Raw genomic sequence first — 16837 nt, 5'->3', positions numbered from 1 at the left:
GTAAATGCACACTTGGTTTTGTTAGATACTGACAAATTGTTTTCACAAGGGTTGTACCCATCAGCATTCCCACCAGCAATGTCTGAGAGTGCTGGTTTGTCTACAGACATGTCACAGTGTTATGTTGTCAAGTTTTTAATGCTTTCCAATCCAAGAGATAATAACTGATAACTTAAATTAGTTTTGATTTCCATTTATTTGCATTTCTTCTCATCATGAACATTATGAGTAGAGTTGACTCTTCATATGTTTAAGGCTATTTAATATATATGTGTATATATGTGTATGCATGTGTGTATTTTATATCTATATCTTTTTTTTCCTGTCTGTTCATGTCTTTTGCTCTTCTTCCATCAGGTCTTTTTTTTGGTCTCTTTTCCTCATTTTGTCATCTGTGTTTGCTTATGATATTTTTTGCCATGCAACAGGTTTTTAATTTTTCTGTAGTCATATGCATCAATCTTTTCTTTTATTGCCTCTGTATTTATTTATTTATATTTTTAAATAACTTTATTTATTTATCTATTTACTTTTGGGTCTTTGTTGCTGTGTGCAGGCTTTTCTCCAGTTGTGGCGAGTGGGGGCTACTCTTCGTTGTGTTGTGCAGGCTTCTCATTGCGGTGGCTTTCCTTCTTGCTGAGCACAGGCTCTAGGTGTGCGGGCTTCAGCAGTTGTGGCACGCAGGCTCAGTAGTTGTGGCACACGGGCTTAGCTGCTCTGTGACACGTGGGATCTTCCCGGACCAGGGATCGAACCCATGTCCCCTGCATTGGCAGGTGGATTCTTAACCACTGCGCCACCGGGGAAGTCCCTGCCTCTGTATTTCAAATCAGAGTTAGGAAGTTCCTCCCTACAACCAGGTTCTATAGAAATTCACCCTTTTTTTCTTCCAGTTACTTGCATGGTTTCATTTTTCACATTTAGATTTCTGATCCATTTGGAGTTTATTCTGGTATATGTTGTGAGTTTATTCTGGTATAAGGTGCATCTAATTTTATCTTGTAAAAATGACTACAGATTCCATATATGTGTGTTAGCATACAGTATTTGTTTTTCTCTTTCTGACTTACTTCACTCTGTATGACAGACTCTAGGTCCATCCACCTCATTACAAATAACTCAATTTCTTTCTTTTTTATGGCTAATATTCCATTGTCTAAAAAACCGGTACTGATGAACCTAATGGCAGGGCAGGAATAAAGATGCAGATGTAGAGAACGGACTTGAGGACACGGGCCAGAGAAGGGGAAGCTGGGACGAAGTGAGAGAGGAGCATTGACATATATACACTACTAAATGTAAAATGGATGGCTAGTGGGAAGCTGCTGCATAGCACAGGGAGATAAGCTCGGTGCTTTGTGACGACCTAGAGGGGTGGGATAGGGAGGATGGGAGGGAGGCTCAAGAGGGAGGGGATATGGGGATATATGTATACATATAGCTGATTCACTTTGTTGTACATCAGAAACTAATACAACATTGTAAAGCAATTATACTCCAATAAAGATATAAAAAAATGACTGCAGAATTCTCTTGAAAAATGATGTTAAGATTTAGAAGATTTTATTTAATTAAGAAACTTTAATCAAAACAACTCATTTGTTTGGCTTTTTATTAAGTAAGCATTAACAAAGTATATTTTGAAATAAAGGGTTTCCATGTTAACTGTAAAATATGGAAAATATTTGGCTAAACAAAGTCAACCAGTAGGTTTTCTTGCAAGACCTTTGAGAGTCTTTAACAGACTGTGAATCTCCTGAGAGGAGGGTAGAATATGTAGACTGCCCACCTTTTTGCATCTGGAACTGTTCCATCTTTTTGGGATCATGAGTCCACAGACCACACCATACCTTGAAACACTTCAGGTTATAACATTTTCCCACCCTGGTGACATTGTTTTTGTTTTAAGTATTTTTAAAATTTATTTTATTTTTATTGAAATATATTTGATTTATAATATTGTGTTAGTTTCAGGTGTACAGCAGAGTGATTCAGTTATATATATAATATATATATATTTTCAGATTGTTTTCCATTATAGGTTATTACAAGATACTGAATGTACAGTTCCCTGTGGTATACAGGAAGACCTTATTGTTTTATTTTATGTATAGTAGGTTGTATATATATACTCCTAATTTATCCCTCTCCCCTTACCTCTCCCCTTTGGTAAGTTTGTTTTCTGTGTCTGTGAGTCTGTTTCTGTTTTGTATATAGATTTATTTGTATTATTTTTTAGATTCTACATATAAGTGATAACATATACATTCCTCTTTCTCTTGTTTTGTTTTTATTTTACTTCATATATATTTAATAATTTCATTTTTTCAAGAGCGATCTGTTTTTTTTTGTGACTTGTTAATAAGCCAGAAATGTGTAGTCTAGCACCTGTACCTTACATGTTTACATTTTTACATGTGGTATTTAATGCTAAGCCATGTTTTGACCCCCATGCCTTCCCAGGCCGCAAACATCTAGGGACGGGGGATCAGGCTCATTCACACTTGTCAAGCCCTAGCTCAGCTGTGAGCCACTTCCTTGGCCTGCTTCTCACCCCGGCTGCCTGTGCTCTGGAACCTGCTCTTGCTCTTCATTCTCCCATTTGCATATTTGCCCTGTCGTTTGCACTTGTTACTCTATTTTGTTTGGTTTCCTCAGCTCTGACTATAATGCTTTTCTCTCTACCTGTAATGAAAGCCTCCAGCTCCTCTGGTGGAGAAGCATCCTGTTCAGTCAGGCTTGCTCTCCGAGCATGCTCAGGGGCTGCTTCCTCCTCCTTTCTCTCGTGGACCCAGGCAGGCCTCCCACCCCTGCCTCTCCTCTTGGAACGGAAGAGAAAGGACTTGCAGGCACACCTATACATGCTGAGCTCTGTCAGCAGAAGGTGTGTTTTATTTAAGAGTCAAGACAATGGGTTCACTTCAAATACCACATAAAAAATATAATGTAGATGAAAGATAAATACCATCTTGTGAATCCTCACAGTGGACAAATTCATCTAACATTAAAATCCTGCCCCCTGCAAATACCATGCTCTTTCCATTCAACTTGCATGTTAGAGTTTTGAAGGGAGGCAGTGAGCTTTAACTGAATCAGAGCTGACTCAGATATTTTTACAACTGAAGATAATGTTCTCACTTAAGATAGACTATGGTTTCATTTCCTTCATTTAAAAACAAGATTTTGCTTACAAGAGAATTTTACACACATTTATTTCATTAACGTGCTTCCTATAAATACATCATATATGTATACACACATACACACATATATACAAATACATGCATGATATGAGAGCAACAGTTAGCTTGATCATCTGTCTACATATACAGTAATCATTTACTGAACTGCTGTGTGTCAGACCCTAGGGAATCAGAGAGCTCATCGTCAGATGGAAGAAGCATTCTAGCAAACAGAAAACGACATAGGCTGCTGTGGGCTGATCAGCTTATTTGTGTGTTCCCTAAAGGAATTCCCTTGTAAGGAAACTGCCTACAATCTTGTATACATTTAAATATTTATTTGGGTGAGTAATTATTTGAGAAATCTAAAACATGACAACAGTTATTACATAGCTCTCATTTACAGCACTGAGCTACCTGCTATCATAAGGGCTGGGTTAGAGGAGCTAGCCCAGTGTGAAATACTTACACAGGAGATCTTCTATTAGAATTTAGAAACTTGCAGCAATTTCTATACGATACTTATTGATATTTATCATTTGGTACCAGTGTAAATTTCTTATTCACTGAAAGCAGTCTGGGTTTTAAACATCTTCTAGGGCCAGGGAACAGACTGGGGAGAGGACTAGGAAATAGCTCACTTCGGGGAGAATTCATAGATTCTTTTTAAAACCTGGTGAAAACTGTTTTCCCAGAAAAATGACCAAGAATACCAAATTTTCTTTCAATTTTAGGAGGTCGGAGATCATCTGAAGCCCATTCGTGCACTTCTGGAAACTGAATTAAGAACTTCTGCATCTTGGAATATCACGGAGGTGTTTTTGTAGTGTAAAACCCATGGTTCTTTGTAAAGGCCCAGACAGTAAACATGTTAGGCTGTACAAGCCACAGGTCTCTGCTGCAACTATTCAGCTCTGCTGCTGTAGTGTGAAAGCAGACATAAACGATAAGTAAACAAGTGGCGTGGCTGTGTTCCAATAAAATCTTATTTACAAAAGAAAAAAAAAATTCTGCAATGGGCAGATTTTGGCCCATAGGCTGTAGGGGAATGACCCCTGTCTTAGAGGAAGGAACTGTGAAGTGGAACATTCTCAAGGCTCTTATGAGAATTCCTGTCAATTTTCCTCTGAAATGCCTTATGAATTTACCTTTCTCACCATCTCTACATCCACCACCAAAGTCCAAGCAACTACCTTGCCTCCTGTTATCTGCAGTAAAAGCTCTGAATTGATCCCCTTAGAGTCATTCATTCTGGCTTCACTTCTCTGTTCTTCACACTATGGCCAAAATGCGAATCTGATTATGTCAACCTCTTTTTCAAACCCTTTAATATCACTGGGAAGCTATCGTATTTGGGAGAAAGACCAGAATTATTACCTTGGCCTTTGAGGCTCTGCATAGCCTCGTCTCTATGTGTTTTTCCGACTTCATCTTGCATTGTTCTCCCTCTCACTCACCATGCTCCAGCCACACTGGGCTTCTCTTGATTCCTGGAAATATGCCATGCTCCCTGCCATCATGGGACTTTTGCCCAGGCTGTGCCCCCTTGTCTAGACCATGTTCTCCTCCCCTGCTCCTACCCACCCACCCCTTATCCTGGTAAAATCATATCCAACCTTCACATTTTGGCTCAAGCATCACCCTCTTGAGAAGTCCTCCTGGACGCTCGCTCTCTAACCTAGCTGAGTTCCTTTGTTACTCCTTCTAATAGAGCAACTGTGATCTTCTCTTTAAGAGCTCTTATTTGAGTTCATAATTACATCCTCATTTGTTTGATCGTTCAGTGAATGAAGTCTCCCCCACTTGACTCTACCCAGCACCTAGCAGAGTGCCTGGCACAGAATACGCACTTCCTCAATATTTACTGAGTGCATGACTGTTGAGTCTCTTTGTTAGTCCAGAATACTGAGCGCCACTCAGAGCGGAATGTTTCCATGACAATAAATAATGCTGCTGTTGCAACCCACTCTTGCATTTTGCCTCTATCTTACTCTTTCTCTACCTGCTAGGAACATGCTATTGTCTTCTCATCATGTGCTTGGTACACACACAATTTGGGGTCAACCTGGGGACACACACTTGCCTCTTTATAGCCAAGACAGAAAATTTTTAATTTTTTGCCTCAGAAAACAGCATGCTGGTTCAGAAATATGTTTACTAGGATGAAAAACTAAGAAAATGTATGTTTGTATTGTTTTGAAATTTAAACATAAGAGCTCTCAATAGTTTTTCTTCATAGGATTCGTCTCTCATTTGAAGCAGGAAGTTCAAGCAATAAGTTGGAAACACAAACAGTATGTTGGGAATTCTTTTGCATGTGTCTTAGTATGGACTGGAGCAAGTATTAAGATGTTTCTGTTTACTTTTGGTTCGTTTCCTGCAGGAGCTCTCTAACCAGATTCTCAGTGTTCTGGTTCTGAAGGCCTTCTCCAACACTCCCAACAAGTGTTTACCCAGTCCATACTTGATTACCATCAGTGACTGTGTACTTACTACTTTCAAAGACCATATTTCATCTTCCAATAGCTTTGACTATTAGAAAGTTTTTCCTCATGTTGAGGAAAAAAATTTCCTTTTCATTCTCACGTGTTTCTCCTACTGTTAGCCCTTGGGGCTTTGAAGGAACAATTCGAATCTCTCTCCAAGATGCAGTAGGAGAGAGGTAAGGAACTGTCTGTCCAGAACTCCTTCCTCTCCTTTCTCCTTGGAACAGCTCCCTCTGACCACACGACTCTGGGAATGATCATGTTCCTACATGAGCCCAGAGCCTCAGCTGACTGGCCCGTGGGTAGACAACTGACCTAATCTGGGCCAATCACTGTGCTTCCCTACAACTTCTGAAACTGGATCTGAAAAAGAAACATAGTCCCACAATGAAGATGGAAGCCAAAAGAAGTGAAACTCAGATGCCACTGGTGACCACATGTCCTGTCACATGGTAGAAGCCAGTCTTAAGAGAGAATGGGGAAGCTTAAAGTCTGGGTTCTGGGAATAAAACAGTATTGGTACCAATGAGTGAACCGGGAAATTAGGGAGATGTTACAGGAGTTTGGTTTAGCACACGAAGAGCCTGAGGTCTCGGTTGTTTCTCTGTGTGAAGATGTGTTAGAAATATCTAGGATCCATTACCAGGTCCCAGTCTTAGCTCTTGAATATGCTGACACTGCTCCATACCCATTTGCCACCATTCTAATCTATGCTTTTAGAATATCTCCCTTGTTCTTCTCCCAGCCAACCTGGACTCCCTTGAATCCAGAGTGAGCTTTTCAAAATTTGCTCTTAGCGCAAAATCCCAAATTCTGCATTGGCTTAAAGCTTTGCATAGTCTGATCCTTACCATCTTTACAGCACAGTTTTGTGCCTTTCCCTCACTGTCACTGCCACTCTACCCCCAGGCTTCAGATGGAGAGCCACATCCTTAGTCTCTTTTCCCATAATGGCCTAATACTATAGACTGAATGTTTATATCACCTCCCCTGTAAATTCGTATGATGAAATCTAACTCCCGATATGATGGTGTCTGGAGGCAGGGCCTTTGGGAGGTGCTTAGGTCATGAGGGTGGAGATCTAATGAATGGGATTAGTGCCCTTTTAAAAGAGACCCCAGAGAGCTCCCTTGCCTCTTCTCCCATATGAGATCACAGTGAGACGATAGCTGTCTATGAACCAGGAAGAGGGCTCTCACAAGACACCAAATCTGCCAGGACTTTGATCTTGGACACCTCAGCCTCCAGAACTGTGAGAAATAAATTTCTGTTATTCATAACCCACCTAGTCTATGGTATACAGTTATAGTATCCTAAATGGACTAAGACACCTAGTTTACTTTCTCCATCTTTCAGCCCAGATTTTACTTCAGAGAAGCCTTTCCTGAATTCTAAGTCTACTGCAAGTTTAATATCAGTCAATGTTCCAGCAGAAAACACTTGGCACACTCAAATTAGGATGATTTGAGGAGGGTTTAAGAAAGGGCTTCTTACAAAGGTAAGGACGGGTATAGGAGAACCACACGGGACATTATAGAATCCTAGGGATTTTGCCATCCCCCCACCCTCAGCCTTAAGGGACAAGGGAGGAACAGTGACCAGAATCTAGAAAGAGAGAGGGCCTCCTTAAGAGGAGCTGTGCCCAGACTGTAAGTTCTCTAAGGCAGGCAATCATGTCTGTCTTCTTCACCTTGGGCTTGACACAGATACTCAGTAAATGTTTGTTGAATGAATGAATGGATACTTGTAGGAAGGCCAGAGCTATAAGAGAAAGATAAACAGGTGAGAGTGAAAAGACTGGAACGTGGATCAGTTCTCTGAGGAAGACCTGCTAGAGAGGAGGTCAGGAGAACATGCTCTGAGAGTAGTGGGAGGAATAAGAGGAGTCAGAAAAGGCCGCTAGTTGAGAATGTTACGAGAATTATTCTTCTCAGACATTTCTTCTTTTCCCTTCATAAAAGTACTCTCAGAGGATGTCTACATTATGCTGACATCTGGAATAGGATCGTGTCTCTTCCGTAGCAAAGGTTGGGAAACACATTATGTAAACAAGTACTGTGTTTTTATCTCACATAAATCCACGTTTATTTAGAGACACGTAGCCAACAGTCATACAAAAGGAAAAGCATATTCTTTCTTTCTTCTGGCCTCTACGAAATCACCTCTCCTGCCCATGACTTTGCAAGTAAACCTGTAAAACAGAGAGGACACTGCTCTCTCCAAGGGCTCAATGCTACAAGAAATCACAAAAATCATTAACTTCTTTTACTCTACTAAATATTCTTTATACATTGTCTGCAGAACTGAATATTTTTCCTGTTTGGCAGTATTTTCCCTTAGGTTAAGAAACTATTAATGACATACCATCTTGAGATTATTTTACGTACATCGACTCATTAGATACAGCAGATAATTTAACTCTGGAGGCACAAATCCAGGCATCAGCCATCAAATCCAACTATAACACGTGAACAGCTAATATCCCATCTACGTGAAACAACATGGAAAAAGGCTTCTCTACACTGTTGTCAGCTTAGCTGCTTTATAATTTTACATTGAATATATGTTTATTGAGCCCCTGCAGTGTTGCAGACTTTGTGCTGTGTACTGAGGAGTAAGACATGATTCCTATACTTGAGGAATTCAGTGTCCTAGAGACAGACTGTTAGATGAACACTTATAAGAGAGTGAAGCAAGTATTGTTAAATAGAGGTAAGCCCAGGGGACCTTTTACTGTTAGGAGAAGGGCTGTGGCAAGGCTTTTTATGTTTAGCAAAAGTGATGACAGGATTCCTCCTGAAGGATGAGAATGAGGCCACAAGATAGAGAAAAGACAGAAGGATATTCTAAAAGGGACAAACAGCATGCACCACAGCAGAAAAATGTAAAGAGCTTGAGGTCCCTCTAGCAGTGTGAAGTGATGGGCACTGGGTGTTTATATATGTGTGGAATGAAGACATACTAACAATTACTGAAGAAGGCAGCGGTCTTATATGGCAAGCTAAGAAGTTCCTACTTTATTCTGAAGGCACGGTGGATCTATTGAAGGATTTTAAGCCAGAAGAATCTTGGATTTGCATTTTAGAAACATCAAAGTGGCATCTGTGTGGAGAATGGATTGGTGGGGAATAAGAGAGGGGCCACAAAAATCAGTTAGGAGTTTGTTGTTGTATAATCTAGGCAAGAAATAATGATTTTTATTTTGGAAATTTAGTCCACATGTGTATGAAAATACATATGAGGAACACAGAACCTGCCCCTTGAAAAAACTCATCTCCCATTGTATCAAATTAAGGTTGTAATATACAGCAGTCTCCTAAGAATACATCTTGTGTTTGTCATCCTGTGAGAGTGAAGGTCTCTAGAGATGGCAGTATACCTCAAGGATCTTACACTCCAGCAAGTTATATTTTAGATTCTTTCTGTGTGTCCCATATATTATATAAGTTAAATTCGAATAGTTATTGAGTATCCATGTGCCCAGCAGTGTATCAGATATACGAGGGTACTCAACAAATACAAGATATGGTCCCAGGAAAGTAGCCAAAGATATGAACAGGCAGGTCAGAAGAAAAGACATATAAATGCGTCCTGCCTCCTCCAAATATGGGAAGATATTTGACCGTGTATATAATTATAGAAATGCAAATTAAAATAATGAGATATTGTTGACACACAGCAAATTGGCAAAAGCTCTAAAGTTTGATGATACTCAGTGTGGGCTGCAGGAATGTAAATTAGTGAACAATTTGGTAATATCTATCAAAATTACCTTTGACCATGTAATCTCATTGTTAGAAACTTACTGTAAACACATACTTGCCCAAGCTCATAAAGATATGTGCATAAGGATATTTACTACAGCATTATCCACAGTAACAAAAAGCTGGAAACCACCGAAATGCCCGTCAGCAGAGAACTAACTGAATAAATTATGGTACATCCAAACAATGAAATAATATCCAGCAGTTAATGAAGAATGTGTTGATCGTCATGTGCAAATTCAGCAAGAGGTCCAAAAATCTATCCAGTAAAAACCCCAAAATCAAGTTGTAGAACAGTATAGAGTCTCACCCCATTTATGTTGAAAAAATACATAAACAAACCACGTTTTCTTGTATGTGCATAGAAAGTTTCTGAAGGATGCACAAGAAACTGTTAACCTGGGAGTAGGGATGTGAAGTTGAGGGTGGAAGAGTAAGACCTGTTTTTCAGATCTATTTTTCCGTTGAATTTTTCTCACTCTGGTTGAATTTTTTTTTAAACTACTTTCTTTTTAAAAGGCAGATTCTTGCTCTTCAAGAGCTTCCAATTTGATGGCATCTATAAGAAAACTTTTCTTAAACATGGCTTAAAAATATCTATAAAAAAGTGCTTTACATGACAAGTGCTTATTGGAAACAGGAGTATTGACTGGTCCCTCAACCAATGGAGGAGGAGGGAGGAAAATGGGGTGCCTTTCTCAATGCCAACACACACCATCTGAGCTGATCCTAGCAGCCTTCTCCATTGGAAATATCAACTTCAGCGATGAAAGCAGAACATTTTGGGTCTTTATAAATGTTGGTAAAGTTCCAGGAAATTGTCAAGATTTCATTTGCATAAACAACAGCTGCCTTATCTAATGCTATAGATATGACTAAAAAAATAGGTGGTGGCTTATTATTTTTAACACATCATACACAAGCCCGATTATTAAAACAAAATGGTTCCTGAACTGAAATTTGCAACGTCAGGTCTGACAATTCAGTGATATAACTTGACAAAGAATGGTTACAATGGGAAAGATGAAAGATGCTCTACCATAGAGGGGAAGCCCGGTTAAAAGCTCAGCGGGAACACACAGCCTTTTCTCATTCTAGATGTATTCATGGGAGTGTGTGAAAAGAAGTTTAATATTATGTTTTAATCAGCTTTTCAAAGGGTCTCATTTCTTTTTTTTTTAGTTGCTGGAAGATAAAAGGTCTCAGTGTCATGGAAAACTAAGCAGTGACTCACTTATCCTTTACCTTTCATTGGAGGGGAATACTTTTGGGGTGAAAATTCTCAAGGAAGTCAACTTATCTCCTCAAAACAGAAAAAACTAATCAAGCATTGTCTGATTAATTAGAGACACTTGAAAAAAAATGCTATCAAGGCCTACAGCTGTAATCAATTTAATCAACATGCAGAGAGCCAATCTGGCTTTCTTGATTAACAAAGCTGAATGTTAAGCAGGGAGTGTGACATTGTAGTGCCATTAACTAAGGCTACACACTGAGCATTTTCCCTAAATATTCCAAGTCAAGTCAGGATAAAGTGAAAACTTTCTTTTATGATGAGGGCCATGGGAAAGAATATTTCAATTTTTTCCCTTGATATTTTCATGCCAGAAGTTTCATCTAAGTAGCAGAAATATCTAGTAACTTCAGAATGCTTCAATTAAGACACAAAAAAATCAACTACCTGGGAAGATCACATAATAATAAAATGAAGACAAAAAAAGTGATGTGAGTTTAGTGTCAGCTTAGTGTCATCCAAGTTGGTTATGGAATTTGGCAGGAACAGACACACCAGACACAGATGAAATTTCTCTTATTACGTTTTTAAGAGGTGAATGCAAAATGTATCTATAGAGTGCCTGTTGAGCAAATCAGAAAATTCAATTTGCTTATTTTATTTGCATGAAGTCAATTTAAATGTCAAGACGTCTAATGCTTATTAATTAGATTGGCTTATTAATGGTTTGTTTCTTGCTCTTAAAAAACCATAGTTATAACTATAAAATAATGATTATATTTTGTGTAGCAGACCTTTGCAATGCAGTCTGGAGTTTTATCAGTTAAAACAGTAATTTTCACTCTTTTGGGGGGTAAAATTCTCTTTTTTTGTGCTTGAAATTTAATAATACTGCTAAATGCTGCTAACTAGTGTGTGACAACCAGATATTTGTTGTGTGTAATGTTACCAAAATAGGTTAATTACGGAGATATGTAAGTAATTTCCCTAAAAATTACACTGAAAATAATTCAAAGTAATCTCAATGTTACTCCCATTCACTTTTTCTTAGAGAGAAGTGGAAAAGAAAGAGTATACATGGCACATAATAAATATGTATGAAGTGACCTGTTGGAAGAGTTAAAGCCTATCCATTAGTACATATTGTGGTAGCTTTGATTTTGGTTGGCTGAACACTTTTCTTCTTCCTCTTCTGAGAACCTAGCTCTTCTTTCCTATGGGCAACTCACTTCATGTGGTTTGGGGTATAAGCCTTCCTTCACTTCCAGTATGGGGACAGGCTTGAGATCCAGGGTAGGCCAGAGTCCACTTTTGGGCTTTTGTTGGGTTTATGAGGAGGGTCCTGACTCATGTCTACTAAAGCATGCACTGGTGAACGACATCTATTGAGTGTATTTTCCCACCAGAAAAATAAAGGCTGAGCAAAATTGTATAAAGCTATGGTTTATTTCTCAAGAGGTCCTTCAGAACCTCTATATTTCTTTCTTTTTCTTTTTTTTTTTAAACCTCTATATTTCTATGGGAGACTTAAATATTATTTTACAGCAGAAGGAGGCACATAGAATGAGGATTTTTCATTCCAAATAAACATCACTGAAGATGCAGGGGAAACAACTGTCCCTCCAAATAACAGGTTTTATCTTCTTATCGTTGGGGGACATTCAAAAAATATCTGAATGCCTGCTCTATGCCACTTTTTTTTTTTTTTCTATGCTACTTTATACCTCAGTTCTAGGTGTTGACAACAGAGTGGTGACCAAGCCACAGTCCCTGCTCACATGAGCTTATAGTTTAGGGGTGGAGACAGACAATAAATAAATATATAAATAAGTGAAGGGGTTCAGAATATATGCCATCCTAAAATATGCCAATTTGACCTAACGATTATTTTGAGCTGAAGGCAATGAGAAGAAGCAGACAAAAGAAAAACTCTCTGCTCTACCCACCTCTTCCAGGAAGGGTTAGGATGATTCTTAGTCGTTGGCGACAACTCTAGACTCTTGCCAGGGATGGCACCAGAGGACTCTATACAACAAACCTTACTAACTACCTCTCATCTTCCATTAGTTTCCCCCATATATTTATCCTCCCCAAATTTGCCACCTTTGGAGGCTCAAAGTCTCTTTCCTTTGTCTTATCACTTTTCTACAAAATTTGTTGTTCTTTGGTTAAGATGCTGTATAAGCCCAAGTTCTAACCACTTCTTTGAGTTACTCATCACTGAGTTCTTCCATGTGTATGTACGTTGCACATGTTAGTAAACTTCTGTTTGTTTTTCTCTTTGTTTTGCTAATTTGTCTTTTGTCAGTCTAACTTGCAGGAGGACCTAGGAGGGTAGAGGGAAAAAGTTTTTCCTCCCCTACAGAAATGAATGATTTCAGATAGCAAAAAGTGCTATAAAAATTTAAAAATGAAAGAAGATTTCGTGAGTATTTCATACAACAGCTCTAGCACAGGGTTAAGGTGCTAGGTTCTCATAAAAACTCCAACCTATTGCATATGGACCGATTCCAAATGCACAGGGAGAATGGGAACCACAGAACGTCTGATTTGGGGCCATCTCTCAGAGATGGATGTTTCTAGCATATTGGGCCTCTCAGATGAAGAAATTAAATTCACATTTAAACCCTATTTACAAAGGAAATCCTATTGCTGAGAATCCACAGACATTTTCATGTGCAGAGCACTGTACAAGGAATAATGGGGAGGCAATGGGGAATCAAAGAGAAAAATTCCATGACTTTAGATTGACCACCTCGGCTTCTAGGATTGATTTCCTAAAACCCAGCAAGGCTTGGTTGGTCCCCAAATAGAACACTAACATATTCCTATGCTGCATATCTGTATGAACAAATGGCTAGGGTGGGACTGTAGCAACAGCAATGACTATCATCATCACAATAGAAAACATGTTGACAATCCAGGGTGGAGTTGGACATTAGATATATATTTGGGGTACCAACACAGCACATAATTAAAGTTGATTTGAACTTAAATTTCCTTTTAGCCTTGCAATATTTGGGTTAAAGTCTGTGCCTCTGTCTCCTCACTCAGAATATTGGAATTATAGGACTGACAACACCGGGTTGTGGTAGAGATTAAAGTATAATATAGCATATGGAAACTCTCACCACTCAGTGCCTGCTACAGAGATGGAGTGAATAGTGATAGGTGTAGTAATAGTGTTAGTAGTTATTATTATTTGAAATTACAGAAAAAGATTCACTCTCAATCTTATATAACACCTTTTAGAGAGTTATAAGACAACTATGTGTTAAGTGCTTTGTAAGTAAGCCCTCAGCAAATCAACAGCATAAAACTTTGCAGCCTTTTAGAACTTTAACTAGAGAAAAATTGCCTTGAAATTAGAATACAAAATAAAACCATTTAAACCTTTCTACGGAATAATTGGGACTTAATGGTGCAGAAAGAGTAAGTGGGGTTTAATTTATTATTCTAATTTAGCTCTCTGGGCTTTTGTAAAGAATAACTACAGGGTATCATTTTCATCATTACATGTGTCAGATTATCAGATGCCATATTTGTGTACTGATTTCCATTTTCTTTTCAAAGTTTGGTTATTCCTTTATGTTCACTAGTCAAATAAAACAATGATATGCTAAAAAACAAGGCTCTGTGAGGTGAATGACAGTTTAATTTTCCCCTAGTGTTGGTTGGTTGCACAAGAAAATAAAGAACTGGAGAAAGCTGGCAGGATCTTAAGTTGACTAGATTTATTTCCCAGCAGTTGCAGGGTGTATTAATTGTAACATTTCAATTAACGAAAAAAATTGTGATAGAAGGCTGATGTGGGTGATAAATGGACTTTTGATCAGATATGATGGTAAAATGCCATTTTTAAAACATATGGAGGAAATAATCAGAATTCTTTTGTTGCTGGGTCCATTCTAGTGTGTAAATTGGGCTTGCCAAGGAGGGTAATAATTCTTTCCTGTCGCCAAGCTACCATCATCATCATTATAATTATTCATGGTGTTACAGCTTCTATTCAACCTAAAGATGGTCCTTGTTCTATAGAAAACTTACATGCTAAATTGTAAAAAAGGCGGGAAGATACTGAAACACTGAAATACCAGAAAGAGCAAACTGACTATATTAGACTAAGAATTATACTAATGGTTCTTATCAATAAATTATCTTATTAAAGTGCAACATACACATAGAAACGTGCACAAATAATAAATGTACAGCTCAATGTATGATCTGAAAGTTACTATAAGCACCACCTGGGCCAAGAATAGAAGGTTCTTTCCCTCCTTCTCCTATTCATTACACTCGCTGCTCCCCCAAAGTAGCTCCGATGGTGACTTCTAACACTATCATTTAATAGGCTTGTTTTTGAACTTTGTATGAATGAAATCATACAATATGTATTCCTCAGCTGTCTGGCCTCTTTCCCTGAAAATTACATTTATAAAACTCATCCATGGTTTTGAGTGTAAATACTATTCTGTTGTGTGAATACATCACGGTTTACTTATGCCTTTTACTACTGAAGGAGATTGTGTTGTTTCCAATCTGAGGCTACCATGAATGTGTTTATCTTGAAAATTTTTTCCTCTTCCAACTTGGGTCCAGTGGTGGGAGCCCTGCAAATTAACTGACAATAGCCAGATTAGCAGGAGAAAAGACATAGCTCATTTACACATGTACATGGGAGTTGTTCAGTAATAAGTATCTCACTGAATAGCCAGAGATGTAAGTTTACAGACCAACTTAAAGTTTGCGGGGGAGGTTAGGGCTTCAGTGGGAAAGTATGGAAGGTTCTATTAAGTTTTTTGATGCTACTGGAAATGGGCAGTCTGTCTTCATGGCAGCTGAATGTCAGCTGTATTTTCAGAAGGCTCTGCTTTAGTCAGATAAGGGAAGTTCAGATAAGATTTCTTTCTTCGTCTCTGAAGCTCAAATGTTTTTTTTTTTTTTTTTTTTTTTGCGGTACGCGGGCCTCTCACCGTTGTGGCTTCTCCCTCCGCGGAGCACAGGCTCCGGACGCGCCGGCCCAGCGGCCACGGCCCACGGGCCCAGCCGCTCCGTGGCACGTGGGATCCTCCTGAACCGGGGCACGAACCCGCGCCCCCTGCATCGGCAGGCGGACCCCCCAACCACTGCGCCACCAGGGAAGCCCTGTTTTCACTTTAAAATAACCCTTCTATCAACTCTGGGGGGTCTGAGTGTGTCCCCGCAGTTTATGCATGTCTTTGAGTACATATATGTATGTATTCTACTGGCTATATATCTATGGTATGTTCAGCTTACAGAGATGCTGCCAAAATAGCTTTTCAAGGTAGTTGTATCAATTTAAACTCCCACCAGCGGTGTGAGTTCCAGTTCCTTGGTAACCTTACCAAAATACTTGGTATTGTATATTCTAGCCATTGTGATGGGGTGTAGTGGGATCACAGTACATTTTTAATTTGCATTTCTCTGATTTTTAATGAGTTTGTGCACATTTTCCTACGTTTACTGGCTATTTGGATATCTTCTTTTGTGAAATGCCTGTTCAGGTCTCTTGGCCATTTTTGCTTTCTTTTGAATTGCCTCCTTTTTCTTACTGATTTGTTGCTCTTCATATACTCTAGACATATATACTCTGGAGCCCCTCCTGTGTTGGCAATATCTTCTTCCACTCCGTGGCATGCCTTTTTATTTTCTTAAGTAGTGTCCTTTAATACGTTTCTACTTTTAATATAGTCCAATTTATCAATTTTTCCTTTATGGTTACTGAAACTTGAGACCTGTTTATAAAACCTTTTCCTACTCCAAGGTCATGATGCTACTCTTCAAAGTTGTTTTCTAGAATTTCATTGCTCAATATGGTAGTCACTAGCCACAGGTGGCTACTGAGCACTTGAAACGGAGCTAGTCTGAACTGAAATGTGCTGTGAATATAAAACACACACTGGATTTCTTTTTTTTTAACATTTCTAAGCCATTTTATTTTTTATTTATTTTTTATTGTGGATCCTACATTATTATTTTTTTACATCTTTATTGGAGTATAATTGCTTAACAATGCTGTGTTAGTTTCTGCTTTATAACAAAGTGAATCAGCTATACATATACATATATCCCCATATCTCCTCCCTCTTGCATCTCCCTCCCACCCTCCCTATCCCACCCCTCTAGGTGGTCACAAAAAACTGAGCTGAT

General features: G+C 38.8%; 1 protein-coding gene across 6 annotated transcripts in view; it reads right to left on the bottom strand.

Moving 5' to 3' along the window:
• The window catches only part of CFAP20DC (CFAP20 domain containing), a 280714-nt gene that overhangs the window by 31407 nt on the left and 232470 nt on the right, over positions 1–16837 (bottom strand). The window contains exon 15 of one of the 6 annotated variants that reach the window (XM_049715294.1): positions 2476–4102. The exons of 3 other annotated variants lie outside the window; for them this stretch is intronic. In XM_049715294.1, coding sequence (XP_049571251.1) covers positions 4087–4102 — 16 coding nt within the window. In that variant the 3' untranslated portion in view covers positions 2476–4086. Of the gene's footprint in view, positions 1–2475; positions 4103–7757; positions 7902–16837 lie in introns of those variants that run through there. 2 more of the 6 variants (XM_049715293.1, XM_049715291.1) reach the window with 2 other exon arrangements.

Source organism: Orcinus orca, chromosome 10 (genome assembly GCF_937001465.1).
Source record: "Orcinus orca chromosome 10, mOrcOrc1.1, whole genome shotgun sequence".
In the NCBI taxonomy this organism is placed as follows: domain Eukaryota; kingdom Metazoa; phylum Chordata; class Mammalia; order Artiodactyla; family Delphinidae; genus Orcinus; species Orcinus orca.
The sequence above is the reverse complement of the archived record's forward strand: the minus strand, read 5'-3'. Positions and strand labels throughout refer to the sequence as shown.